At 46.1% G+C, this 26,167-nt stretch overlaps 1 protein-coding gene and 1 long non-coding RNA gene across 2 annotated transcripts; one reads left to right on the top strand and one right to left on the bottom strand.

The window, feature by feature from the left end:
* Positions 1-2,533: 2,533 nt before the first annotated feature.
* LOC100759749 (lymphocyte antigen 6A-2/6E-1-like) lies at positions 2,534-5,101 on the top strand. Its single transcript, XM_035438802.1, has 3 exons — positions 2,534-2,603; positions 3,590-3,715; positions 4,881-5,101. Exons 1-3 carry the CDS (start codon positions 2,534-2,536, stop codon positions 5,099-5,101), a joined length of 417 nt encoding a protein of 138 aa, XP_035294693.1.
* A 13,517-nt stretch (positions 5,102-18,618) lies between these two features.
* LOC113831446 lies at positions 18,619-22,007 on the bottom strand. Its single transcript, XR_003483046.2, has 2 exons — positions 21,639-22,007; positions 18,619-19,414 (listed from the first exon to the last, which is right to left on the bottom strand). It is a non-coding gene; the product is annotated as an uncharacterized LOC113831446 (long non-coding RNA).
* Between the last annotated feature and the right edge of the window lie 4,160 nt (positions 22,008-26,167).

The following is a 26,167-nucleotide window of genomic DNA, read 5'->3' as shown; positions in this document are numbered from 1 at the left end:
TCTAATTTTTTTTTTTTTGCATTACCTTATGCTCTTTCTCTGATTCCCTCAGACATCCCCATCTTAGACAAACCTCTCCTTTACTCTTTGTCTCTTTCTTTTCCGCTCTTATCAGTGACTCTCACTTAGGGGTGGGTGGCTGAAGTGAATGCCTTATCTTCTTATTTTCCTCTAAATCCTGAGTGCGCCTTCCCCTGAGCCTCTCTGCACCCTCTGCTCTCTCAACTGCTTGTACCTTTTACTATTTATGTGGGGTTTACCAGCTCTCCTTTTATGTTTTTCTTTTAAATAACTTTTTTTTTTTAAATTTCTTACCTTCTTACAACTCTCCTGTTCTACATTTCATTGCCCAGAGAAGTATAGTGGCACTCTCAATACCTTAAGCTCTTTCCAATGCTCTTCTGTGCTGCTTTGGTGTATTCTGTAGACATTCGAATTTGTACCTCCATTTACCTCTCCTAACCCTTCCCTCATCTTGGGACACCCCGGGAACCCCTCCCTCATCTTACAATCTTCCCCTCAAGTGACAGGACCTAAGAAAAACATTTTTTCTTCTAAACTTAACCTTGTCCTCTGCTCTGGGAACATCTTGCCAGGTCTAAAAGGCACCAGAGAGTACCATATGGCCCAGACTGCAATGAAACAACAATCAACCCCAGGATGTGGCAGCACCCAACCCCCCAAAAAACGTTCAATGTCCCAGGCCAACAGGAAGCAGCCTTGAGACATCTTCGCCCCTACTTCCCTAACCTGCCACGCCCAATTCTTCAACTTTTATAATAAACAACAGCCGGGAATGTAAGAACAATACACCTGGATGACCCTGACCCCGCCCCCTAACAACGGGGCACTCACGGGCCATGCTTTGCAACCTGTGAGGACTCTGGCGCAGGTGCAAAACCCCAATGCGCATACGCAACCTCCCCTTTAAAAAGTCCTGCCGCCCATCTCTCTCCCCTTCTTTTTGGCTCCTCTTGGGTTGGCTGACTACCCATCCCCCTCTCCCCCCCTTTCTGGTAAATAAACTCCACCTGGGTTGTTCATCCGTTGTTCCTTTCTTTATATCAGCAGCTGCAGCTTAAACAAAAGAATAACAAACTCATTCTCTCTGGTTTGGAGAGAAGCCCTGCCATTCATCCCAGGGCTGAGCCCCAAATGCAATCAACACTTGGCTCATTGTAGTAAGGTTTTAAATATTGTAATACTATGTCACGTGGTGGTGACTTAAAGGCCAGGAAACTCATGTCCTTTGTGGGGCACCTTAGACCTGGACCTCATAGGTATAGGGATACACAGCATGCCAAACTGGAGTGTCAGGGAGAGCGAACATGTCTTTTCTTTACAGAGGTTGTGGAAGACAGGGTCTGCCCACTCAGTCCAGCAGCAGGAATGTTGAGGTCATTCATCCTCTGCATAAAACTGTCCTGGGCCACGAAAAGCATCCCCGGTTCTAGCCACACGATACCAATAGCACCCAAAGCCCCAGATGTCACCCAGATACATCAGACACTGCCTAATGTCTCCCACTCCACTTGTCAGTTAGCTGTTGGCTCGGAACTCTCACTCTGGGTACATGACCCTGCTAGGGGCTCGCTCACCAGAGCCAGGCTCCAGGGATTTGTCAGTTGCTTACCTCCTTATACTAAGGAGGCTCTGAGCCATGGCAATTCAGATATACCTTTTTTTTTTTTTTAGAAACAGGAAAGGCTGGGTAAGTTGCTTTCTGAATGTTAAGAAATGACCCTGGGGGCTGGAGAGATGGCTCAGAGGTTAAGAGCACCGACTGCTCTTCCAGAGGACCTGAGTTCAATTCCCCGAAACCACATGGTGGCTCAAAACCATCCGTTATGAGATCTGGTGCCCTCTTCTGGTGTGCAGATATACATGGAAGCAGAATGTTGTATACATAATAAATAAATAAATAAAATTAAAAAAAAAAAAAAAGAAATGACCCTGATCACTTCCCTCTTGCCCCTCAGCTCCTCTTCCTAGCCCTCCAGCACCAGCATGGCCCTGCCCTAATTGCTGTACAGATCTGGCTCACTCTGGTGACTAAGGAGCCTTGTTAATTTTTAGTTAATAAACATGTTGACCTGAAGGAAATACCTACCGGAAACCCTTCCCTTTTAGGACCCACTGGGAGGAGCTAAGGGAAGATAGCTCATGAAATGAGGTAGTTATTCAGCCCACATCTAGCTGGAACTTTCTCCTGAGCCTGCAGCCTGGTCACAGAGAGAATGTGAGGAGAGGTGTCAGGATGGGGCTGGGTGGCAAGCACAAGGAAGTGTCCTCAGGATATGGCAGTGGGTGGAAGCTGGAGATTAGGAATGGCAAACTGGGTGGGTAGTGGGCAGGAGAAGCAGGCAGACACCTATTCTTTGGGGGGAAGCTGTGTGGAGGGTTGCCGGGAGGGAAGATTGGATGCCTGGGCCATGTCCTGGACATGTGAGAGCTCCGGGGATATGATTGGGGGGGGTGCTATTAAGCTGGCTTCAATTCTCAAGGTTTTGTCTCTTGCACTCCTTCTCCTAGGATGAACAGTTCCCACACTATGAACACCTGTGTGTTCATCCTGCTTGTGACCCTACTGTGTGCAGAGAGAGGTGAGATAGAAAAGGGTCTCAGAGTTATGGGTATATTTGCATTTTCATTGTGTGCCCAGCACCCAAGGTGTGTTGGGGTCAGGAAATGGGCTTATGGTGGGTGAACTCTCATGTGATGGGGTGGCTTCTTGGGCCTGTAAACCTGACAGAATCTGCCTTGCAGACATACTCTTCAGCCTCTCTCTCTCTCTCTCTCTCTCTCTCTCTCTCTCTCTCTCTCTCTCGTTTCTTTCTTGAGACCCAGAAAAACCCCAGCCACCAAGGGCCCCTGCCCTCAGAGTACCCTGATGCCCTTGCCTCCCAGCCAGGCCACTGGCCTGTGTGTGTACAAGCTGCCCAGCTGCCAAGTTAAGGAGTTTATCACCTTCAACTTTTGGCATTCCTTCCATTATTACACTTGACCCTGTCTTATCCCCCCAACCCAGCCACATGAAGACCCAGTGCTAGAACTTCCTTACTCTAAGAGGTTCTGAGCCCTCAGATACCCCTTTAATTCTAGTTACATCTGTATTGTGGAAGGTCTCATGGTGAACCCTTACTTTGCAGCTGCCTTCTGGGAAGTCCAGTATCTTGTCATACTTCAAAGCCCAGGCGCCAGCTCTGCAGGTGTAGGGTAGGACAGGTCAGAACAGCCCTCCCCTTCAGGAGGCCCTTGTACTGCCCAGTGCCTACTCCCTCTCCATCTCAGCAGACAGGAGGCACCCATGTTCTCCTGCTATGGTGACTTTCCTTTAATACCTCTTGGGGTTCAGGTCTCTCCTGTGGTGTTGGCTGGCTGAGACAGCAGTACCCGTACCTAGCGTACCGTACATGAAGAACTGTGGTTCTTGTTTCACTTTTGCTTTTGGTGGAGGTTACTGAAGAGGAGTGTCCTTGCTCTGTCCTAAAGCCCAGCAGCAGTGGTGTGGAAGCCATGCCAGGTGCAGAGGAGGGGTGTGGACTAGGAAGAGCATGCCCTGACCCTCATGTATTGGCCTGGTTCTCAGCTCAGGGGTTGCTCTGCTACCAGTGCCTTGGGGTCACTTCTGAAATTTCTGAGACTACTTGCCCACCAGCTAACTGCTCCTACCCTGATGGGGTCTGCATCTCTCAGGAGGTGGAAACCATTATAGGTGAGTTTCCTGTGGCTCCTATGAAGATGGAGGGGGTGGCTTGGGAGGAAAGGTCCAGGCACTTGGACCATAGTTGTTTATGGACCATGGTTCTCCTCCCTCCAAGTAGGGTCCTCCTGGGGTTGGAGTGGGGCTGCTGTAGGGGAAGCAGGGTAGGGGTTGTGCCCCACGGACCCAGGTACGTGCTGGGAGGTAGATTCTTGAGAAGGGCTGCACCTATGGCATGCATGGACGTCATCATCTCCCCTCCCCTGCCAATATTAGCTCTGTGGCACTCCTGTCCTTACCCTATGTCTAAGGTCTCACGGGCTCACTGAAGGACCTGGCGAGCTGGAAGCATTTAGTGACTCTTAGCATATAATGAAGGAATTTAGGTTAAAGGAATGACTTGAGAATGCTGATGAAGAGGAGACCTCAGGATACATCGGATCCCCAAAGTGCCAGTTTCCAGACATATCCCCCAGATAGATAGAAGCAGCCCTACCATGTTTGGCTCTTGGCATGTGTCCTGGGGATCGAACATGGGTCCTTATGCTTCCATGTGGCAAGCACTTTACCGACTGAGCTGTTTCCTCAGTACATAGTGTGTAAGTGCGTGTGTGTATACATGTTCTCATGTGTGGCTGCACTAGTATGGAGCCCAGAGGTTGACACGGGCCATCTTCCTTGACAATTGTTTTATTTACTGAGGCAGGGTCTCTTACTGAACACCAAGCTTGAAGATTCAGCTGGTCTAGCCAGTGAGTTTACCTCAGAGATTCCGACTCTGCCTCATGAACACTGAGATTACAAGTAGCCCACCATGCCTGCCCACCTTTTACATGGGTTCTGGTGATTGAAGATCCACTCCTCATGCTTGCTGAAGCAAGCATGTTATCCATCAAGCCACCTTACCAATCCATGCTTTTTTTTTTTTTTTTTTTGAAAATAGGGTCTCACTCTAGCCCAGAACTCCCCATTTAGCCCAGGTTGGATTTGAACTCATAATAATCCTCCTGCCTTAGTTTTCCAAGTTGTGGGACTACAAGTATAAACTAACATGTCTGGCTTCAATGTGCCTTAGAGGCAAGGCTGGGCCATCCAGGCCTGGTGGCATGTACCTCAAACTTTGGGGTGCCAAGCTGTTCCTGAACACCCTGTGAGGTCACTCCCTGATGTCTTGCAGACTCTCACAAAGTGAAAACAAAGAACAAGTTCTGTGTTCCTGTCTGCCCTGATAAGAATTATGATGGAAATTTTGACTTCTTGGGTGTCCAAGTCTTCACCAAGCTTTCGTGTTGTAACAAAGACCTCTGCAATGCAGCAGTTCCCACTGGGGGCAGCACCTGGACCCTGGCAGGGGTGCTTCTGTTCAGCCTGGGGTCAGTCCTTCTGCAGGCCTTGTGATGGTTCTTCCTGCTACTCCCATCCTGTCTTTGTATCCCAATGTGTAATCACTCCTTCCTGGAGCCCTCGAATGATGAATTGTGAGTTATAAAAACCCAGAGGTGGGTTTCCCGTGTGGGTGACCTTGCTTCAACTTTATAGTCCCTGCTGGGTAGGCCCCACTCTCCAGAATGCCATTTTGTTGTGGCTTGCTGTTTTGGGCCCTGGAGTCATGTGAATAGTGCTAGAAAGGGGCAGGTTACACGGCATTGTGCCACCACCACCACACACATCTCTGGGTTCCTGCAGGCGTCCCACACATGCACTGGACAAAACCTGCCCAGTTGAGTTCAATAAACCCTTCTTACTCCCAGCCAAGAACTCCACTTTTCTTTTGCTTCTCTGAGCCCACTGAGACCTGACTGCTGCCTCACATCTCTGCCCTTTCAGCCAGCCTTATAACCATCTCACGTTACCCAGCTCGGGGTGGTGTACCCCTTGGTTTGAGGAGCTTCCCTCTGATACTGGGGACAGAGAGAGGGTTCCTCCATTTCCCAAGAGCACTTGCTTGTGCTGGAGAAGGGATCAGCCAAGGAGATGAGCCAAGGTGGATCGGTGTGGCCCTGACAGATTCTTTTAGTCCAGAGGTGGAAGCCATTTACTGCTGAGGCTCATGGCCTGGCTCAGAGTATTGAATTCCTCACCCTTCCCTTCCTGGAGTCCCAGTCTATACTGAAAGCCACCACTGAGAAGACCTGATTTGGCACAGTGGTACAACCAAGGGTCCATCATTGCTCTTTCCTTTTGTCCTTGAGAGGTCATTGCCAGAGACCATCAGAACCCATATGGTTAACACCACAGGAGTCCTCATGGAATATGGGCAGCACCCTGGAAACTATGAATCTTACGACCCACTCTTGAAGGTACTGAAGAGCTGAGGTTTTGTCAAGGTGAAGATCCTTAAGGAAGAACTATTACCCAGCCAGGGAAGCCCTTGTCTTTGTAACCTCCTGCCCTAGATAAGCATAGATCTAGGAATGGGGCCCAGGTGCTGGTTGGGACATGAAACTTGAGTAGGGATTCTGGAACTGTCTTCCATATTAGGCCTTACTTCTGTTACAGTCTCCTCTGACCTCTGCCTCCAAAGTGCTAGAGGTTTATAGGTGTGTGATACCTTCCTGGCCATTCTGTGTGTTTTAGAAGTACAGACTGTGCGCTTTAAAAACCGTGATTTTTTGGGGGGAGGGGGTTGTTTATTTGTTAGTTTTTTGTTTTGTTTTGTTTGTTTGGTTTTGTGACAGGAACTCATTAGTAGACTAGGCTGGCCTCCATCTCACAGAGATCTGCCTGCCTCAGCTACTCAAGTGCTGTGATTAAAGGCGTGTGCCAACCACTCTGCACAACTTTAATCCCAGCACTTGGGAGGCAGAGGCAGGTGGATCTCTGTGAGTACAAAGTCAGCCTAGTCTACAGAGTGAGTTCCAGGACAGAGTCCAAAGCTACAGAGAAACCCTGTCTTGAACCATGACCCCCCTTCCCCAGTCAAATAAATAAATAAATAAATAAATAAATAAATAAATCCTGTGATGCAGTTGAGTGGTGCATGTCTAATCAAAACAAGAGAATGTATCAGAACTCCTCAAGAAGTAGAGCCGTCTATGTGTCTGTGAAGCCCAGCTTTGGTAAACACACACACACACACACACACACACACACACACACACACACAGAGAGAGAGAGAGAGAGAGAGAGAGAGTCTCTAGAGAGACTTCTCTGGTGTGCATATCTTTGGTTCCCTAACAAATCCATTTCTTAGATCCTGGGAAAGAAGTACATTTAGAAGTTCAAAGGTACTCTCTCTGCTTTGGGTCTTGACACCTGGTGACATCTTTAATAATTGGACATCTTTTTGTCCATCTCAAGCACTCAGTTCATAGTACATGCCTTAAGGACAAGTGAGACCTCTGACCCATGTGATTGCCAGTCAATCATAGCCTCCTGCTGCCCACAATGAACTGACCATGCCTGCTTGCATCTGACTGCTCTGACCCAACAGCAGACGGGCGGGTCTTCATACACCCTTGTCTCAGCCATAGCTGTCTTGAGTAACAAACATATAGAGGATTAAATACCTTGTGCACACAGATGAACACTGGAGAAAGCCAGGGAGGTTGGCACACAGATCACCTCTCCAATGGAATGGGTGCTTAGTGTTCCTCCTGGAATGCTGGCAATGGGTTACCACCTGGTGATCCTTTATTGTCTGATGAGCCAGGCTCAGCCTGTATCCCAGACCCTTTCTCCTTAAAACCTTGAGCATTACTTCTAGGCCATAAAACTGGACCTTGTGAGAGATGTCATTTGTACTTCACAGCAGCCTAAGTGATTTCTTTGTTATCTTAGGGCCAAGCATTATGTTTACCCCAGTCATTCTCCCTAGACCCTTAGCTTGAGCTTTGTTTCTAAGTCAATTTAGGAATGAAGCCATATGCACTTTGCTAAGAACTTTAATGTAAACATGTCTTAAGTTTTGTTATACTCATGGGGCTGAGTTGTTATTGGAATCCTTTTCCCAAAATTGTGCTGTGCTTAAATATGGCTAAAGTAAAATGATCTTAGTCAGATTCTAGAAGTTCTGGTCCAGCACCGGTTACAATAAAATTGGGCTGAGTTGAATTTTATTCTTGTCTCTTTCTTGTTCATTTTTTCCCTGTCTGCTCTAAAGCCTGCAGGAACACACACACACACACACACACACACACACACACACACACACACACCACTGTGGGGGAGAGATTTAATAGATAAGTGGGTTGTAACCCCAAGGTCATCTTGAGGGATACTGAGGTGAGGAAGAATTAGGACAGAGGTGAGAGGTGTACATAGTTAAGCAGTCCTGGACAAAGGGGTGCTTGGCTGAGTACTGTCCCAATTCTTCAAGGCCATCCTCTCAGTGGCACCATGAGCCTGAGAACTGAAAACTCCCCATAGTCTTTCAGGGACTCCAATGGGGCAAAACCAGATACTTGCTCTTCACGCATATGGGAATTTTAGGATGGGCTTGAAATTAAAAACAGAAAGAAAAGTGCTCAGGGAGAGAATGGGTTTGGGCTTCCCAGGGATGCATGGTATAAGCCATGCAGTAGTGATATGTACCATCTTGGTGGCTCTAAGTCACATCTCAAAACTCTTGCTAGGAACTTTTTTCTTTCTTTGACTTTTTCTGATGAGTAAGATTAAATGGTAGCTCTGGATGGGGTTATAATTTGATAAAATAAAACCAGGAACCACTAGAGTTGCACAGGGAGTCTTTTATTGCAAATGAGATTTCTGGCAAGAGTCATGGGAAACTAACTGCGGGTTTTTAGTAGGAAATGAGAAAGGCCATAAAATGTTTATTACCTTGGACTTTTTTTTTTTTTAAGATTTTATTTATTTATTTTATGTATGGGTGCTCTATCTTCACCAGAAGAGGGCATCAGATCCCAATATGGTGGTTGTGAGTCACTACGTGGTTACAGTCAGTGCTCTTAACTGCTGAGCCATCTCTCTATCCCCACCTTGGAATTCTTTAAAAAAGATTTATTTTTTATTTCATGTACACAAATATTTTTCTGCCTGTATGTATATAGACCATGTACACATAGAGGCCTTTGGATCACCCAAAACTGGAGTTACAGACAGTTGTGAGCTGCCATGTGGGTTCTGGGAACTGAACCCAGGTCCTCTGCAAGAGCAGCCTGTGCTTTTAACCCTGGAGCTCTTGCTTCTCAGTAGGTGAGAGGCTTCAACCAGACTCCTGGGTTAGGGGCTCCTTTCCCTCTCCAAGTCCCTGTAGTTGCCCCTATCCTTTTATCTTGCATCACTCGGAAGAAGTTGTTGTCAGGACTCAAGGGGACAAGCTGGTTCTCATGTGATGACTTCTAGTCCAGGGGCAGCCTTGGCATCATAGATTGCTGTCCTCATTTGGGGGTGGGTTCAGATCCTTGTCATAATGTGGTTGATGGACCAGTGCTGGTGCCCTCAATTCCAAGGTTCAGGACTATGATGGGTAATCTTGCTTGTCAACTTGACTAGTCTGGAATCAGCTGCACATGCCTGTGAGGGATTTCTTGAAAGGACTATTTGAGGTGGGAAGACCCACCCTAAATCTGAGCTACACTTTCCTGTGGAAGACTGTATAAAGGGCATGGAAGAAGGAACACTTGATTTTTGCCTGCTTGAATTCACTACCTGGATGAGTTCCAGCCAGTGAGAGATTCTGTCTTAAAAGCAGGGACTGCCCCTGAGAAGTGACATACCAGAAGTTGTCCTCCAATTTCCACACAAAGTCCTACACACGTGCACTCACATACACATGAACACACACATAAAAACACACTTATCTTTAATGTTCTTAGTAGATATGACATCTTAAAACTAGAACATTTGTGTATTCTCAAACTCAAGTTCCTTTTAGGTCTGCCTGTTGGTACCCATTCTTGTTTTGCTCATGCTATTTTCCTTACTGATGAGAAATTTTATTACAATTTGATTATATTAGCTGGGTGTGGTGACTCACATCTGTAATCTTAGCCCGAAGGCCATCAAAGGCAGGAGGATTAAAGTCAGCGAGTACATACAGTATCTTCTAGCCCCTTGGTGCTGCAGGAGGTTGTCCCTTTCCTGTGTCCAGTGCCAGGACTGAGGAGGTAGAGGAAGCAGGAAGCAGGAGTAGAAGGCCAGCCTGAACTAAATAAGACCCTTTCTCTGAGAGAGAGAGAGAGAGAGAGAGAGAGAGAGAGAGAGAGAGAGAGGAAGGGAGAGGAAGGGAAAGGGAGAAAGAGAGAACCTGAGAGCCTGTACAATAAAAATCCTCCCTGTTTTTCTGTTATTTTTTATATTTGTTGTTACCTCTTTACAAGATTGCTTTTCTGTTGTTGGGTTTTGGTGGTTCAGTGTTCTGGCTGGCAAATTCATCTATCCGACTGCTGAGGCAGTAATTTGCTGGTATTAACGCCTGCTTCTTCAGGATTCCAAAGTACACAGAAGACCAGTTGAGACATCCAGCCTCATCGACTGAAAAAATACCAGATTCTTGGCCTTTCCATTGGGAAACAGCCATTGTTGAACTAGCCAAACCACAGCCTATAGGCTACTCTAATAAATTCCATATACATATTCATTGTATCAGAATACACTGTATCTCCAAGCAGGGCCAGACAAAGTTATGTTGTAGGGTATTCACCAGAGAAGACTGCTCAGGCATGGGTTTAAACCAATAGAAAGTTTTTATTAGCTGGCAACCAACTACACTGAGTGTTCAGGATCCCAGTGTAGCACTGGGCCTTTCTCCGTGAGTTTTAAACGCTGTTCTGAATTGACACGCTTCACTTTTTTTTCTATTTTTTTAATTTAAATTCTTGAATTACTACTCATATTTACATATCCACCCCCCCATTCCCTCGCCCTCCCATCCTCCCATGTTCCCCACCAACCCCTCAACCTATCCCCCAACTCCTCCCCAGGGATAGTGAGGCCCTCCACCAGGGACCTTCAAAGTCTGTCATATCATTTGGGGGAGGGCTTAGGCCCTCCTTGCTGTATCTGGGCTGCAATAGTGTCCTTCCATAGGGAATGGGCTCCCAAAGTCCATTTGTGTTCTAGGGTTAAAGACTGGCTCCACTGTTAGAGGTCCCATAGACTGTGTTGGCCTCCTAGCTGGCACCCACATTCTGAGGGCTTGGTTTGGTCCAATGCTGTTTCCCCAGCTTTATGACTAGGGTCTCCATGCTCTCACTAGGTCAGGTCAACTGTTTTGCTGGTTTCTGCAGCACGGTCTTGGCTCCTTTGCTCATCCCTTCTCCCTCTCCACAACTGGATTCCAGGAGTATGGTTCAGTGCTTAGCTGTGGGTGCCTGTTTCTGTTTCAAACAGCTACTGGATGAATGCTCTAGGAATGGTAACCAAGGTAGACACCAATCTCATTTTAGGAGAAGGGCATCAATGGCATTTTCTCTACCACTGCTTGGATTCTTAGTTGGGGTCATCCCTGTGAATCCCCTAACATTTCCCCTGTGCCAGACCTCTCTCCAAACCTGTACTGTCTCCCTCTATCAAGGCATCTCCTTTCTTGCCCTCCTCTATTCCTCCCCATCTCAGTCCTCTTGCTCTCCTCCCCCTCCCCTTCTTCCCTTCCCACCTCCTTCCTCTCCACACCCCCACCCCATGCTCCCACTTTGTTCAGGGGTTCTTGCCCCCTCCCCTTCTTTGAGGGACTATGCAATCTTCTCTTGTGGTCTCCTTGTTTCCTAGCTCCTATGGCAGTGTGGATTGTAGACTGGTAATCCTTTGCTCTATGTCTAAAAATCATATATGAGTGAGTACATACCATGTTTATCTTTTTGTGACTGGGTTACCTCACTCAGGATGGTTTCTTCTAGGTCCATCCATTTGCCTGTGAATTTCAAGATTCCATTGTTTTTTTTTTTTTTTTCCTTCTGCTGAGTATACTCCATTGTGTAAATGTACCACATTTTTCTCGATCCATTCTTCAGTTGAGGGGCATCTAAGTTGCTTCCAGGTTCTGGTTATTACAAACATAGCTGACCATATGTCCTTATTGTATGAATGCACATTCTTTGGGTATATGCCCAAGAGAGGAATTGCTGGATTTTGAGATAGAGTGATTCCCATTCTCCTGAGAAACCACCATACTGATTTCCAAAGTGGTTGTACAAGTTTGCACTCACACCAGCAATGGAGGAGTGTTCCTCTTTCTCCATATCCTCTCCAGCATAGACTGTCATTGGTGTTATTGATTTTAGCCATTCTGATAGGAGTAAGATGGTATCTCAGAGTGGTTTTGAGCTGCATTTCCCGATAACTAAGGATGTTGAACACTTTCTCAAGTGTCTTTCAGTCATTTAGATTCCTCTGTTGAGAATTCTCTATTTAGTTCTGCACTCCACTTTTTAATTGCATTGTTTGGTGTTTTTGTGGCTACCTTCTTGAGTTCGTTGTATATTTTGGTGATCAGCCCTCTATCAGATATGGGGTTGGTGAAGATCTTTTCCCATTCTGTGGGTTGGCATTTTGTCTTGCTGACTGTGTCCTTTGCCTTACAGAAGCTTCTCAGTTTTAGGAGGTCCCATTTATTATTTGTTGATCTCAATGTTTGTGCTACTGGTGCTAGAGAGCATTAGTGGGCAGGGGTCTGTCTTTTAATGGGGTCCTCTACACCTGCTTGCAGACTTAGTTCCCATGGAACCCTGGGCTGACCAGGGTACTGCCTGAGTGGATTCTGCCAGGTAACAGGCGCGGGCCAGCATAATGCCTGAACCTTTCACCTAGTCCTGAGAGGAGAGTCATCTGGCAGAGGAGTAATGACTCCTCTGCCAGATCATGAGGTATCTGTTGGGAGCCAAGAACGATTCTATTAGAAAGAGTCTTAGGGTCCAAACCTCCGATTCCAGTAAACAGGAGCTCTGGCCTACAATTGTATTGCAGATGCTAGCTAATCTGCTATTGAATGGCATAGCCTCAGTGGAGAATGCCTCCCAGTTGACATCTCTATGGGCCTAAGCATCGAGTAGGCCCATATCTGGGCTGAGAACTCTATGTGCCTAGGAACTGTTTAGGTGCGGCTTGAATTAATAGAATCACTTGATATCAGCTATATACATCATAATACATGCTTCCTGATGCTGCCCCTGCTCTTGGAAGACTGTTTAAATGGACTTCTCAATAAACATTGTGGCTTCTCGTCATCAGCTTGGAGCCCTCCAGGGATAATATGGTGTTTCCTGCCTCATCATTAGCACCTTTGGGTAATTAGATTCCCCTAGTCCACACACCTCCACTCAGAATTGGACCTGGGACTGCATGGCTGGCTCTATTCACAGTCCTGAAGACAGCTGTCTGGAACAGGTATCTACCCAGAAGTGAGCTCCACACCTGTGTATCCCTAGAAGATCAATACAACCAGGACACTGTGACATTTTAGATTCCACCCAACTGCTTGAGCAGAACCCTGCACCCTGCAAAAGCCCCTTGGAAAGCTTCCGCACAATGTCTCTTCACCATTCAGCCTGTGGTGGTTGTGCCACAGTGTCTCTGACACACCCTTTACTTCTACCTTTTTGTCTTGGTGAATTCTTTCATGGACCACAGGTCACCAGCCTGTCAATACCTTTCCCGTCATAGTAGGGACAAACATAGATCTCGGTTCCCTGCCTGTGGTAGGCCTGACCATGCTTTTGCCTTTCGGAATATAGACCTTGGGACTGAGGTTTAGAAAAACAGTTGAAGCTGGTTGTGGTAGTACACTCCTTTAATCCTAGAACATTCTACAACTTGGGAGGCAGAGGCAGGTGGATCTCTGTGAGTTCAAGGCCAGCCTGGTCTCCAAAGAGAGTTCCAGGACAGCTAGGGCTTCATAGAGAAACCCTGTCTCAAAAACAAACAAACAAACAAACAAACAAACAAACAAAAACCCAAACAAAAAAACCAAAGACACAAACAAACAAAAAAACAGTTGAATGTTTTAAGTGCTGCTTAATGGGCCATCCTAGTAGGAACACGGAAGACAGTTGTGGTGAGGGTGATTTGAACTGTGGGTTCCTGGATCAACAGATTCCAAAGGAAAAGAATACTAGTATATAGCCTAGAGATGATTCTTGTGTTATTTTGGTGAAAAATGTGTCTGCTTTTTGCCCTTGCCTGAGGCTAAAGTGAAGAGATTTGGATTAATTCCATTGGCAGAGGAAATCTCAAAACAGTCTAGTATTGACTCTGTTATGTGCTTACCAGTGTAACTTTAATGAAGATATATTATGAAAATGAGCAACCTGAGCAAGAAAAAAATATTTGAGGAGAAAAAGAGCACCATGAAATGGAATGGAGCTAAATTCTGTGTTCAAGGAGATAAAACAGATTAAGAAATGTAATAAAGAAAGTGGTGACCTCAGGGCAAGATCTCATTCCCCTAAATTTCCAACTTGTGAAAGAGAATTAAAGAAAAGCTTGGAGCCCAGTTGATGGCACATGCTAGTAGAATTTGCTGAAGGAGTCAGAGGCAGGAGGATCAAAAGTTTGGTCTACAGAGCAATTTTAAGGACAGTCAAGCTTAGGCAATGAAAATAACCATTGAAAATGGAAAGCTGGTAAAGATGTAACTGAACAAGGAGGCCATGTTTCACCTCCAGCAAGCAGCAGAACTTGGCAGCTTTAGCCACATGGTTCTGGCTTTAGAGTCAAGAAGTCACTAAGAAAAGCCACTGAGGCCAGATATGTGTCAAGGGTATCCCTGAATGGAGGCTTAGAGAGGCCATTGTATGAAGCTGTGAAGGTGATATCTAGATTGCCTTGGAGAACCCAAGATTTTGGAGATGCTAGAGCCCTGGGATACCTGCTGAGGAGAGCTGCTAACAGGGAGTGGAACCAGCTCAAGAGAAAGAAGTCTGTTGATAGTCAACAAAGTTGAAAGGAGTTGGGGATTTGGAGAGTGTTTTGACATCAGACATGGAGACGCAGAGTTTGGAGTTTGCCAGCTGGTTTTTGGTCTTGCTTTGGTCCATATTTCCTTACTATGCTCCATTCCCTATGTTTTGGAGCAGTAATGTATATCCAGTGCCATTATATGTTGTAAGTATGGGATCTGTTTTTTGATTTTGATTTTATAGGGGATCACAGTTAAGAGATTGCATGAATCTCAGAAGAGACTTTGAATTTTGGATTTTTAAACATTGTTTAGACTGTGATAGACTATGAGACATTGCACATTATTTGTTTAACTATGCAAAGATGTGTTGCATTTTACTATGTAAAATGTATTGCATTTGTTTATGTTGCAGAATATTTGTTTAACTATGTAAAGATGTGTTGCTGTTTTACCTTGCCTACCTAAGGCACCTGATTGGTCTAATAAAAATGCTGAACAGCAATAGCAAAGGAGAAGGTATAGGTTGGACTTCCAGACAGAGAGAGTAAGGAGGAGGAGGAAGAGGAGGAGGAAGAGTTTAGGCTCAAGGAAGAAAGAAAAAGAGATGGCAAGGAGATGCCAGGGGCCAGCCAGACACAGAGGAAGCAGAAAGTAGAACATACAGAATGAAAGAAAGGTAAAAAGCCCCAAGGCAAAACATAGATGTATAGAAACAGGCTAAAGTGAGTTAAAAGAACTAGTGGGATAAGCCTAAGCTAAGGCTGAGTATTCATAATCAATAATTAGCCTCTGTGTTTTTATTTGGGAGCTGGTTGGTGGCCCAAAGAAAATTCCAACTACGATAGGGACTTTTGAAGTTGGACTAAATGCATTTCTGCATTATGATATAGCTACAAGCCTTTGGGGGCCAGGGAGTGGAATGTGGTGGTTTAAAAGAAAATGGCTCCCCAAAGGGCGTGGCACTGTTAGGAGGTGTGGCTTTTTGGAGAAGGTGTGGCCTTGTTGGAGGAAGTGTGTCACTGTGGAGGTGGGCTTTGAGGTCTCATGTATGCTCAAGCCAATGCCCAGTGACACAGACCACTTCCTGTTTCCAATGGGCCAAGATGTAGGAATCTTAGCTCCTTCTCCAGCACCATGTCTGCCTGCACGCCACCGTGCTGCACCATAATGATAACAGACTAAACCTCTGAAACTATAAGCCAGCCCAATTAAATATTTTTCCTTTATAAGAGTTGCCGTGGTCATGGTGTCTCTTCACAGCAACAGTAATCCTAACTAAGACAGAGCCTGTCCCTGCAGAGCCAGTATAGGGTGGGCTAGAAGAACACAGGCTGAGCAAGGGCAGTGACCAATGAGACAGGAGTGGCCAGGACCAAAGAGGGCCTGGGAATCCTTCAGAAACCCTCGGGCTAGCCTGCCACTAGGCACAGGCTCCCTTACATTGACAAGCCCTGGTTCCTCCAGAAAGAAGCTGTAGGACCCTGCTTGGATCTCAAAAGCAATAACTTAAGGTAAGTTTGACCTCTACCTCCGGTCCTCCCAAATCTACACCCCTCCCTACGTGGAGTGAGCCCAGCTGGACAGGCTGACCCAGAGCATTGAGAAACTGAAATTCTAAGACCGGTAGAGCCTCAGCCCCAACAATAAGAAAACCAAACATACTTACCAAAATACCTCCACAAGAAACACAAAAAAGAGAAATCAAAATAAACAAGCAAAAGACCATTAACAAGATGCAGTAACAAGGCAGTGATTTTGAAAGTGAAAAAAACAGAGAGTGTCATTGGCCAAGGAAGAGGCTTGGAAGCTAAGGGGAGAGATAGAATATAAGGAGCTGAGTGAGAGGCGCAGAAGCACGGGCAGCAGCAGCTTCCTCTGGGCTCACAGGGAGACAGCACAGGGCCTCTGAGGCCAGGCTGCATCAGCACCATGGCAGGCCACAGCCCCACCTGCACCTAGAAGAGCGATTGCCAGAGCTGCTGCACCGCCTGCCCTGGATGTGACCACCGGAGCCACAGACCTGCCTATACAGAGAGGAGAGACCATTGGAGCCTTGGAGCTATCTACACCTGGAGGAGTGATCATCGGAGGTTCAGCCCTGCCTGTACCCAAAGGAGCGTTCAACAGAGCCACAGCCCCAACTACACCAATTGGAGGAAAGGGACCCCGTGAAGCACAGGCTCCACCTGGACCAATTGGAGGAAGAGATGGGCAGACAACAAGGTAAGAATACATTCAAAAACGCAAAGAGCAATACAGCACCGCCAGAAACTAGTGGTTCTACAGCAACAACACCTGAACATCCCAATGCAGATGAAGCAGAAGAAAACGACCTTAAAAATAACTTTATGAAGATGATTGAGGCCCTTAAAGAGGAATGAAAAAAAATCCCTTAAAGAAATGGAGGAAAAGACAAAAAATTGGAAGAGATTTACAATTCCCTTAAAGAAAACCAACAAAAAGCAATCAAACAGGTGAAGGAAACGATTCAAGACTTGAAAACTGAAATAGAGGCAATAAAGAAAACACAAACTGAGGGAACTGCAGAAATGGAAAATCTGGGTAAATGATCAGGAACTACAGATGCTAGCATAAACAACAGAATACAAGAGATGAAGAGAGAATTTCAGGTATTGAAGATATGATAGAAGAAATAGATTCATCAGTCAAAGAAAATATTAAATCCAACAAATTCTTAACACAAAATATCTAGGAAATTTGGGACACTGTGAAAAGACTGAACCCAAGAATAATAGGGATAGAAGAAGGAGAAGTCCAGCTCAAAGGCACAGAAAATATATTCAAGAAAAATCATAGAAGAAAACTTACCCAGACTAAAGAAGGACATGGCTATGAAAATACAAGAGACTTACAGAACACCAAATAGACTGGACCAAAACAAAAAGTCCCCTTGCCACATAATAATCAAAACACCAAACATACAGAATAAAGAAAGAATATTAAGAGCTGTGAAAAAGACCAAGTAACATATGAAGGCAGACCTACCAGAATTTTTTTTTTTTCTTTTTCGAGACAGGGTTTCTCTGTGTAGCTTTGGAGCCTATCCTGGCACTCGCTCTGGAGACCAGGCTGGCCTCGAACTCACAGAGATCTGCCTGCCTCTGCCTCCCGAGTGCTGGGATTAAAGGTGTGCACACCAATGCCTGGCCAGACCTACCAGAATTACAACCAACTTCTCAATGGAAACAATGAAAACCAGAAGGTCCTGGTCAGGCATTATGTAGATACAAGACCACGGTTGCCCAGACTACTGTATCCAGCAAAGCTTTAAATCACCATAGATGGAGAAAACAAGATATCCCTTGACCAAACCAGATTTAAATAATACCTTGTGACAAATCCAGCCCTACAGAAAGTAATCCCACACCAGAAAATCCCTAAGAAGAGAAACACACACACATTACTACCACTACCATCAAAAACAAAAATAATAGGAACTAGTAATCACTGGTCATTATTATCCCTTACTATTAATGGACTCAGTTCACCTTAAAAAGACACAGGCTAACAGATTGGATACAAAAACAGAATCCACCCTTCTGCCTACAAGAAACACACCTCGACTACAAAGACAGACATCACCTCAGAGTAAAGGGTTGGAAAAAGATTTCCAATCAAATGGACCCAACATCCTTAGCCATCAGGGAAGTACAAATCAAAATGATTCTAAGACCTGTCAGAATGGCCAAGATAAAAAACTCTAATGACAGCTTATCCTGGAGACGATAAGAGGAACACTCCTTCACTGCTGGTGGGAGTGCAAACTTGTATAGCCACTTTGGAAATTAGTGTGGCAGCTTCTCAGAAAATTGGGGATCAATCTATCTCAAGACCCAGCAATACCATCATTGGGCATATGCCCAAAGGATGCACACTTACACCACAAGGACACTTGCTCAATTATGTTCATAGAAGCATTATTTGTAATAGCCAGACCCTGGAACTAACTTAGCTGCTCAACAGAAGGATAGGGAAAATGTGGTATATTTACACAATGGAGTACTACTCCATAGTAAAAAACAAAGACACCTTAAAATTTGCAGGCAAATGAATGGAACTAGAAAAAACATCTTGAGTGAGGTAACCCAGACCCAGAAAGACAAATATAATATGTATTCACTCATAAATGGACATTAGACATAAAGCAAAGGCCAATCAGCTTACAGGCCACAACTCCAGAGAGTCTAGGTAACAAAGAGGACCCTAAGAGAGACATAAATGGATCTGCCTAGGAAGGGGAAAAAGACAAACTCCCCCACGTACATTGGGAGTGTATGGGGCAGGGGGGAGGGTGGCAGGGGAGAGGGGAGGAGGAAAGGGGAGTGGGGGAAAATGCATAGCTCAGTTAAAAAATGGCAAAAAGAAAAAGTAAGAAAAATATGCCCCAACGAAGAAGAATGAGACAAAAAGTCCATGGAAATGCCTTGGAGTTTGTTTGGTGTTGGTCAACTGCTCCTGGGCATGGGACCTTCCCTGATGTGTGGTTAATATGCCCAGTGAGACTCCATTGGAGAAACAGATTCTCCCTTTTCCATCAGGCATCAATTGCAGATAGGTTTCTAGTAAGGGATGTGGAGCCCATGTCTGCTTTCTCTTCTCAGTGCTCGGGTCTCATCTGTCATCCTCAGGTGTGCTGCTCATGTGTGCATCAGTTCTTCCTTGGGTTCCTCTGTCCCCCCCTGGTTCCCACAATCTTTCTGCATACATCTCTTGATGTATGCAGAGCCTTGATGTACGCAGAGCCTTGAGGGGAGGGCTCTGAAAAAGACATACCATTTAAGACTGAGTGTTCCAGTGAGACATCTTCGCACTGTCCAGTTGTGATCTCCAGGTTTATTCCCGTCTACTGCAAGAACAAGAGTCTCTTGATGAGGCCTGAGTCAGGTACTGATCTGTGGATATAGCAATATGCCATTAGGGATCATTTTATTGCTAGATTCCTTTAGCAGAATAATAATATTAAGGAGACAGGTGGAACTTAGATTTTATTGTTTTTTGACCAAGAGATGGGGTTCAAAGTCCATCCTGAGGGCAGGGTCCATCTTCAATGGTCTGCAAAGCTATGGGTCCCTGTAATCCTACTGCCCTCATTAGGTCCACAGTTGGGGTAAAGGTGAGACCATGAGGATGCAGCAGGGCACCAGTCTTTACACCTCCTCTCTAAAAGGTAGAGCTGGGGGCGGGACTCTGGATTCCAAACTCAGACTCAAAACCCACCAAGGAAGAGGCTGCTTTCCAGAAGACAATGAGGACCCATGGTCTGGGAGCCTTGGCCTGGGAGAGATGCAACCATAGACTGGGCTGGGGAACTTGAGGGAAGAGAGAGGACAGCATGGGGGTGATGGGGATGTCATTCTGTATATGTGTTTCTCTTATTGGTTGATGAATAAAACACTGTTTGGCTAGCGGCCAGGCAGGAAGGATAGGCAGGGCTACCAGACTAGGAGATGAGGAGAATTCTGAAAAAGGTAGGCAGGGAGAGCCCACTGGAGAGTTGCCATGAAGGACCTGGAAGATAGGATGCACCAGGCGTTCTCTGGTAAGCCAAGATCATGTAGAAACACATAGATTTATAGTTATGGGTTAATAATTAAGACAGAATTAGCCAATAAGAAGCCCTAGCCTTTGGCCAACAGTTTAATAGTTAATATAAGTCTTTGTGTGCTTATTTGGGGCTGAGAAGGGCAGCGGGACCTGGAGAAACAAGAAAACCTACAGCAACAACGGGGAGGAGCACCCCCGACACAGGACAAGATGTAGGGGTCACTTGCTTATCTGAGATCTGGCTATCCCCGTTCTTCCCAATGAGGACAGAAGGTGGAAATTGGTGAAGGATCCCAAAGTAGCAGTTCCTAGAATAGGAAGAGACATCGGTAGAGAGGTCCAATTTCTGTTCCCTTCTATCTTCCCCTGCCTGAGGGTGAGAACACGGAACCAAAGCTGAGGGGGGATACTTGGACACCTCTTGGTGGGGCCAACTGGACCAACCAGCTTATCCTTCTGTGTTTCACCCCAGTTTCTACCATCAGTTCTTCAAAAAGCCCTCGGACTAGCCATCCTATGGTAGCCTGTTCCTAGAGAGACCTCTTACTTACTTAGCTCTGCTTTCTGTCTCTTAAGCTCCGACTTATGAATTTACAATAATCTTATCACTAAAACTCTATGGTCTATGAATTTCTTTAATTTCAGAGACAAGAATCCAAAAGCCACTGGCTTTGGTGGCCCTTGAGTTTTCCAGGATCTTAGCCTCTGATGCTTAGTTCACTAAGAGCTGAGAAAGGCTCTGTGAAACCCAAAGACACCCCAAATTTTCTGGCACCTCTCCCATGCCATCAGTTCTGAGAAGGCAGTGGGGTGGCCCTGGAGGAGGGCTTTAAGATGGTGAAGTTTCTGACAGCTGTATTCTACCAAAGCTGGGCCTCCCAGTCTCTCTGGCCCAGGGAACAGAAGGGTTAAAAAAAAAAAAAAAAAAAAAAAAAAAGGAATTTCCTTGACCGTCCTTGGCACCTCTGTAGACTGCCCTATCCCATGTACCTGAGTATTTGTCTTCACCACAAGTCTCTGAAGATTGCTGACCAGGCCCTAATGGACAGGGTTGCTGATGGAGGGGGATGCTGCTATGTAGATAGAGGTGATGTATAGAGGATACAGGGACCCCAAGCCCTAGCTAGGTCTGCCGGTACCTCTAAGTAGGACAGAGGATTCCAGTAGGGGCCAGGAGCCTCACCATACTGCCCAGAACTTAACACCTGACTGTGATGTGGGGACTAGACCCTTCTTGGGGACCAGGAGTTCTGGGTTACCTTCCAACTTTTCAGCCTCTGGCCAGCTCTGCCATTTCCAGCCCCCCACCCCCCTGGGAGGGGGCGGGAATGTCATGAAGGTCACACGGGCAACACTTCACCCTAGGCTTGGGCAGAGGTCAGAGAGTCCTAAGTGACACTATTACTAAGTGGATCTCCTCCATCTGCTTCTCTCTCTTCTTCCTCCACCACCTCTAAAGGTCACCCCAGGCCCCTCCCTCCTCTAAACTTCAGGAAATCGAAACTCAAATTCTGTGCCCCTCCTCCTTCCAAAAGTCAAGGAAACCGAAAGTTAGCTTCTAGGCTCCCTCACCTCGGCCAGTTCACTTTCTCTTCTAGTTCCCATGCCTCTCGTGGTTGTCTGAAGCCTGTGGTGCCTTGTTCATGGTCAGTTCTATGTAGGACCCAGGATCTGAGCAGGAAGATGGGAGTAGGTGCCCCAGGGTCCCCAAACTTCTTAGGGTCCCCAAACGACAGGTCAGAGTAGGTCTTCCCTGTAGCGCTCAGTGCTCCTATTACCCCCAAGGGCTCCTGGAAACTCCTATAGGAGCATCCTCCTCTTACTCACAGGGAAGATCAGCCACGATAATGAGTGTTACAGCCCTCAGTGTGTGCTCGCTACAGGGGAGAATTCCACAGACAGAACTGGGGAGAGGCGTGATTCCATGACCTCAGACTGTTGTGAAAGCTTCCATCACTAGAGGGCGCGTGCGGCCCAGCCTGGAACTGGGTCTGGCTGCACTGACTGCGCCATCCTCCTGGGATTGGATTGGTCTGATTCCCTCCCTAGCTGTGCCTGATGATGAATTAAAGGGATAAGGGCGGCCTCAGCTGATAAGGGAAGAGGGCACGTGTGGCACCTCCAAGTCTCATAGCCATCAACTTAAAGTCACTAGATGCGCACGCGACAACAGCCACATGCCACACCTGAGTCCCCATCGTTCAGCCCCTTGCCCTAGGGTAGATTCCCTCCAGTCCTCACCCACAAAACCTGTTCACCAGCTGGGCAGATAACTGAGGCTCTTAGTCCAACAAGTCTTCCATCTTTCAAATTTCTCCAGATGTCTGGGCAGCAGCCGTGGCCCTCAGAGTACAGAACAGAGATAAGGCCGGGGTTCCCGAGTGCTCAGGCTGCCCTTCCAAATGAGACTGCACCACCCCCAAGTCACCCAAGACCTAGGAGCTGCCTGGGGTGCTCTGGGTTGGCAGAGTTTCCAGTTGGCATGAAAACTTGTGTGTATGTGTGGAGTAGGGGGAGGGAGAGGGTTCCAGGGCTCTGGAAGCTGAGGCACAGTGGCCCAGGCTGCTTGTGGCCTCCAGGCCAGGTGCAGAAAGCTGGGAACTTTAAGAGTTCATTGCTGGGGCAGGTATGTGTAGAGGGGATGGGATTCAGAAGGAAAGCAGGGGACTCTCAAGCACAATTTAATTTAATTAAGGTTTGGAGGAAGACTTGACTGTACTGGTGGGTCAGTCCTTTGGAACCTGCTTGCCTGGGAGAAATGAATTTATTCCATAGGAACATTTGTGCTCCTCTCTTGGGCTAGTAGACTCCTACAACAAAGGATCCCAAGAAATTGGAATTCCTCAGAAACTTCCTGCTGGGAGGACAAAGCCCAGGAAACAACAGGAGGAACAACTTGCCCCCTGGAGAAAGATTTACCTATTATACTTGGAGCTGAGGTCATGGTGGAGGCCCCCATAGCTTGTCTGGACAGCCCATGGGAGCCCCCACATCTTGTCTGGACAGCTCATTGGGGACCTCCACATCTTGGCTGGACAGCTCATGGGGGCCCCCACATCTTGTCTGGACAGCCCATGGGGGCCCCCACATCTTGTCTGGACAGCTTACTTGTGCACATCTCATCTTCTGTTTAAAACTTACCTCCAAGTTAAGACCCCAAAGATGGATTTAATGAGGTCTGGCCACTGGATCTCTTTGTCCCTCTTCCCAATGTGGCTATACTGACTCTTTTAATTGGCTTTTTGAAGATGGGTGGCCAAACTTGGCTTGTTGAGGCACTAGTTGCAAACTTAAGTGCCATTAACACCTTTAAAATAAGACACGGAGGGCAGAGAAACAGTGCAAAAGCCCACCGTATCAGGGAAAACAAGCTTGAATTTTGGCAGGTATTCAAAATAAGAGGAGGAGGGGAGGGAAAGAGATAAAGAAAAGTGGGTAAGCGTGTGTGCTGGATAGTTTTATGTCAAAATGCACAGGCCAAGTCTGAGAAGGGGGACCATCAATTAAGAAAATGCTTCCAGGGGCTAGAGAGATGGCTCAGGGATTAAGAGCACAGGCTGCTCTTCCAGAGGATCAGGATTCAGTTCCCAGCACCCATATGGCAGCTCACAACTGTCTATAACTCCAGTTCTAGGGGTCCTAACACTCTCACACAGACATACATGCAGGCAAAATACCAATGCACATAAAAATAAATAAATCTTAAAAAAAGAAAGAAAATGCCTCCATAAGATCAGGCTGTAGGCAAGTTTGTAAGGCATTTTATTTTTAAGTTTAATTTAAAAAATGTGCATTGGTGCTTTGCCCTGGAACTGGAGTTACAGACAGTTGTGAGCTGCCATGAGGATGCCAGGAACTGAAGTCAGGTCCTCTGGAAGAGCAGTCAGTGCGCTTAACGACTGAGCCATCTCTCTAGTCTCTTAAAGCATTTTCTTAATTAGTGACTGACAGGGGGTGGGGCAGGGATGGGTGGGGATACAGCCCATTGTGGGTGGTTCCATTCCTGGGCTGGTGGTCCTGGGTTCTATAAGAAAGCAGACTGAGCAAGCCACAAGGAGCAAGCCAGCAAGCAGTGCCCCTCCATGACCTCTATATCAGCTCCTGCCTCCAGGTTCTGGCCCTGTTTGAGTTCCTATCCTGACTTCCTTCAATAATAGACTATGATGTGGAAATATAAGCCAAATAAATTCTTTCCTCTCCATCTTGCTTTTGATCATGGTGTTTCATCATAGCATAGTAACCTGTTGTGGGAATTCATTCTCCAATAGCTTTGGGGTACTGGCCTTAAGGCATGGTTTCTTGTCTGCAGATGTGATCTCTTAAAAGGAAACAGAGGTCATGCTCTCTTGGGTTGTAAAGACTGTGTCATGAAGTAGCATGTGGCTGGTTCCCAGCTCCTTTGGGCAGAAGGGAAGGACTTTGCATCTGGCTGTCCTGTATCCATGATTCTGTTTTCCTCATAGCATCCCTTAACAAATATATATATATATATATATATATATATATATATATATATATATCTTTGTGATTTGTGTAACAATAGCCCTAACTAAGACAGTGCATACAATGTTTGATACTGGTAAGTTTTCATGTGAGGCTTCATGGCTTCTATTTCAAATGCCAATTCTAACTATATATGTTTGTTAAGTTATATAGACTTTGAGTCTGGTTGATGTTTGATGAGTGTTTTTTCTTGTTTTTTTTTAAGAAAAAGACTTATTTTAATTTTCTGTGTGTGTATTTTGTCTATCTATATTGTAAGCAAATTGTGGCAGCTTGAATGGGATGGAATGGGCAGGGATTCTGGTACTTGGGAGCCATAGAATACTGAGTTTTACAGCTCGGATGGAAAAGTATTCTGGCAGCTGGGAGCTAAGGAACACCATAGGTCACAGTAAGTGTAGCAGCTTACAGCCTTGCTCCAAGGAAAGGCTTCCCCAGAGTAACAGCACTGCTCTGGCAGGGGAGGGCTTCCTCAGTGAAGTTGTTACAGTTCCAGAGTGTAACAACTCCACTTTGCTAGGGAAAGGTTTCTCCTGCCAAAGTGTTACAGCTCCAGTTACTCTGCTCTGCTGTGTTCTGGCTCCTCCAAAAAGTTGTTACTTCTCTCCTCTGCTCCATTCTGGCAAAGGAAGGTTTCACCCAAATCTCATTTAAGAAATTTATTGGGAGGGAAGAATCCAGGAGAGTGGCTGCCCTCTAGTGGCAGAGAACAGTCGGGCAGGTGGACAGCCACAAACTGAACAGGCACAGGGTTTATATAGGGCTTCTTAGGGGGGCATTTTTCCAGGTAGATTTCCAGGGTGGGGGATTGGTCAGATTTCAACCCCCTGAGCTCAGATTAACTAGATATCATGATCAGGGATTGGTTGGTTTTCTGCTCAGGTTCAGGGTCAGATTTGGCTCTGGTTGCAGGGTCAAAGTATGTTTCTTTGGCTCTGCTCAGGGTGTATTTCTTTGGCTGGCCCCTTTTCCTTACATATATGTCTGTGTAAGAAGGTGATGACATCTCCACAAACTAGAGCTACAGACAGCTGTGAGCCACCATGTGGGTGCTGGGAATTGAACCTGGGTCCTTTGGAGGAGCAGCCAGTTTTCTTAACTGCTGAGCCATCTTTCTAGGCCCTTATTTGTAAGCTTTTTTAAATAATAAAGTTTATTAGAAATAAAAATGTTTTTAATTAAAAAAAGCAGTAAGAAAAGGAGAACAATTAAAAATGCTGCGTTATTGGGCATGTTTGAGTTCACTCTAGGCTCTTGTGTCAGAATTAAAGACCGGACCAGGGACACATAGAATTAGAAATAGACTTTAGACAGGGAACACACTCACAGGAATGGGAATGGATTAGTGGGCTAAGGAGCCCCCAAAACATCCATCATGAAGTGTAGAACCCTTTCAAGACCTTTATATCGCCCCTGTCCTTTGTATTTTGCTGTGCTGTGGGCTTATCCTGCACATGCTCTGCTCATTAGATGGTGCCCAAGTAAGGGAGGGTTTCTAGTGTTTCACTTTAATCTTGCCTGGGCGTGTCAGTTTGTTGTATGATGCTCAGGTGGAGAGGGTACTTAAGTTTCAGTCTCCAGTCTCTACTCTTCTGTCA

Source organism: Cricetulus griseus, chromosome 2 (genome assembly GCF_003668045.3).
Source record: "Cricetulus griseus strain 17A/GY chromosome 2, alternate assembly CriGri-PICRH-1.0, whole genome shotgun sequence".
NCBI classification, from domain to species: Eukaryota; Metazoa; Chordata; class Mammalia; order Rodentia; family Cricetidae; genus Cricetulus; species Cricetulus griseus.
This window is presented reverse-complemented; position numbering and strand designations above follow the sequence as displayed.

Coding starts and splice junctions, on each gene's coding strand:
- LOC100759749 (XM_035438802.1), top strand. CDS start 2,534: ATGAACAGTTCCCACACTATGAACACCTGTGTGTTCATCCTGCTTGTG. Junction 2,604..3,589: donor CCTACTGTGTGCAGAGAGAG/GTGAGATAGAAA, acceptor CCTGGTTCTCAG/CTCAGGGGTTGCTCTGCTAC. Junction 3,716..4,880: donor GGAGGTGGAAACCATTATAG/GTGAGTTTCCTG, acceptor GATGTCTTGCAG/ACTCTCACAAAGTGAAAACA.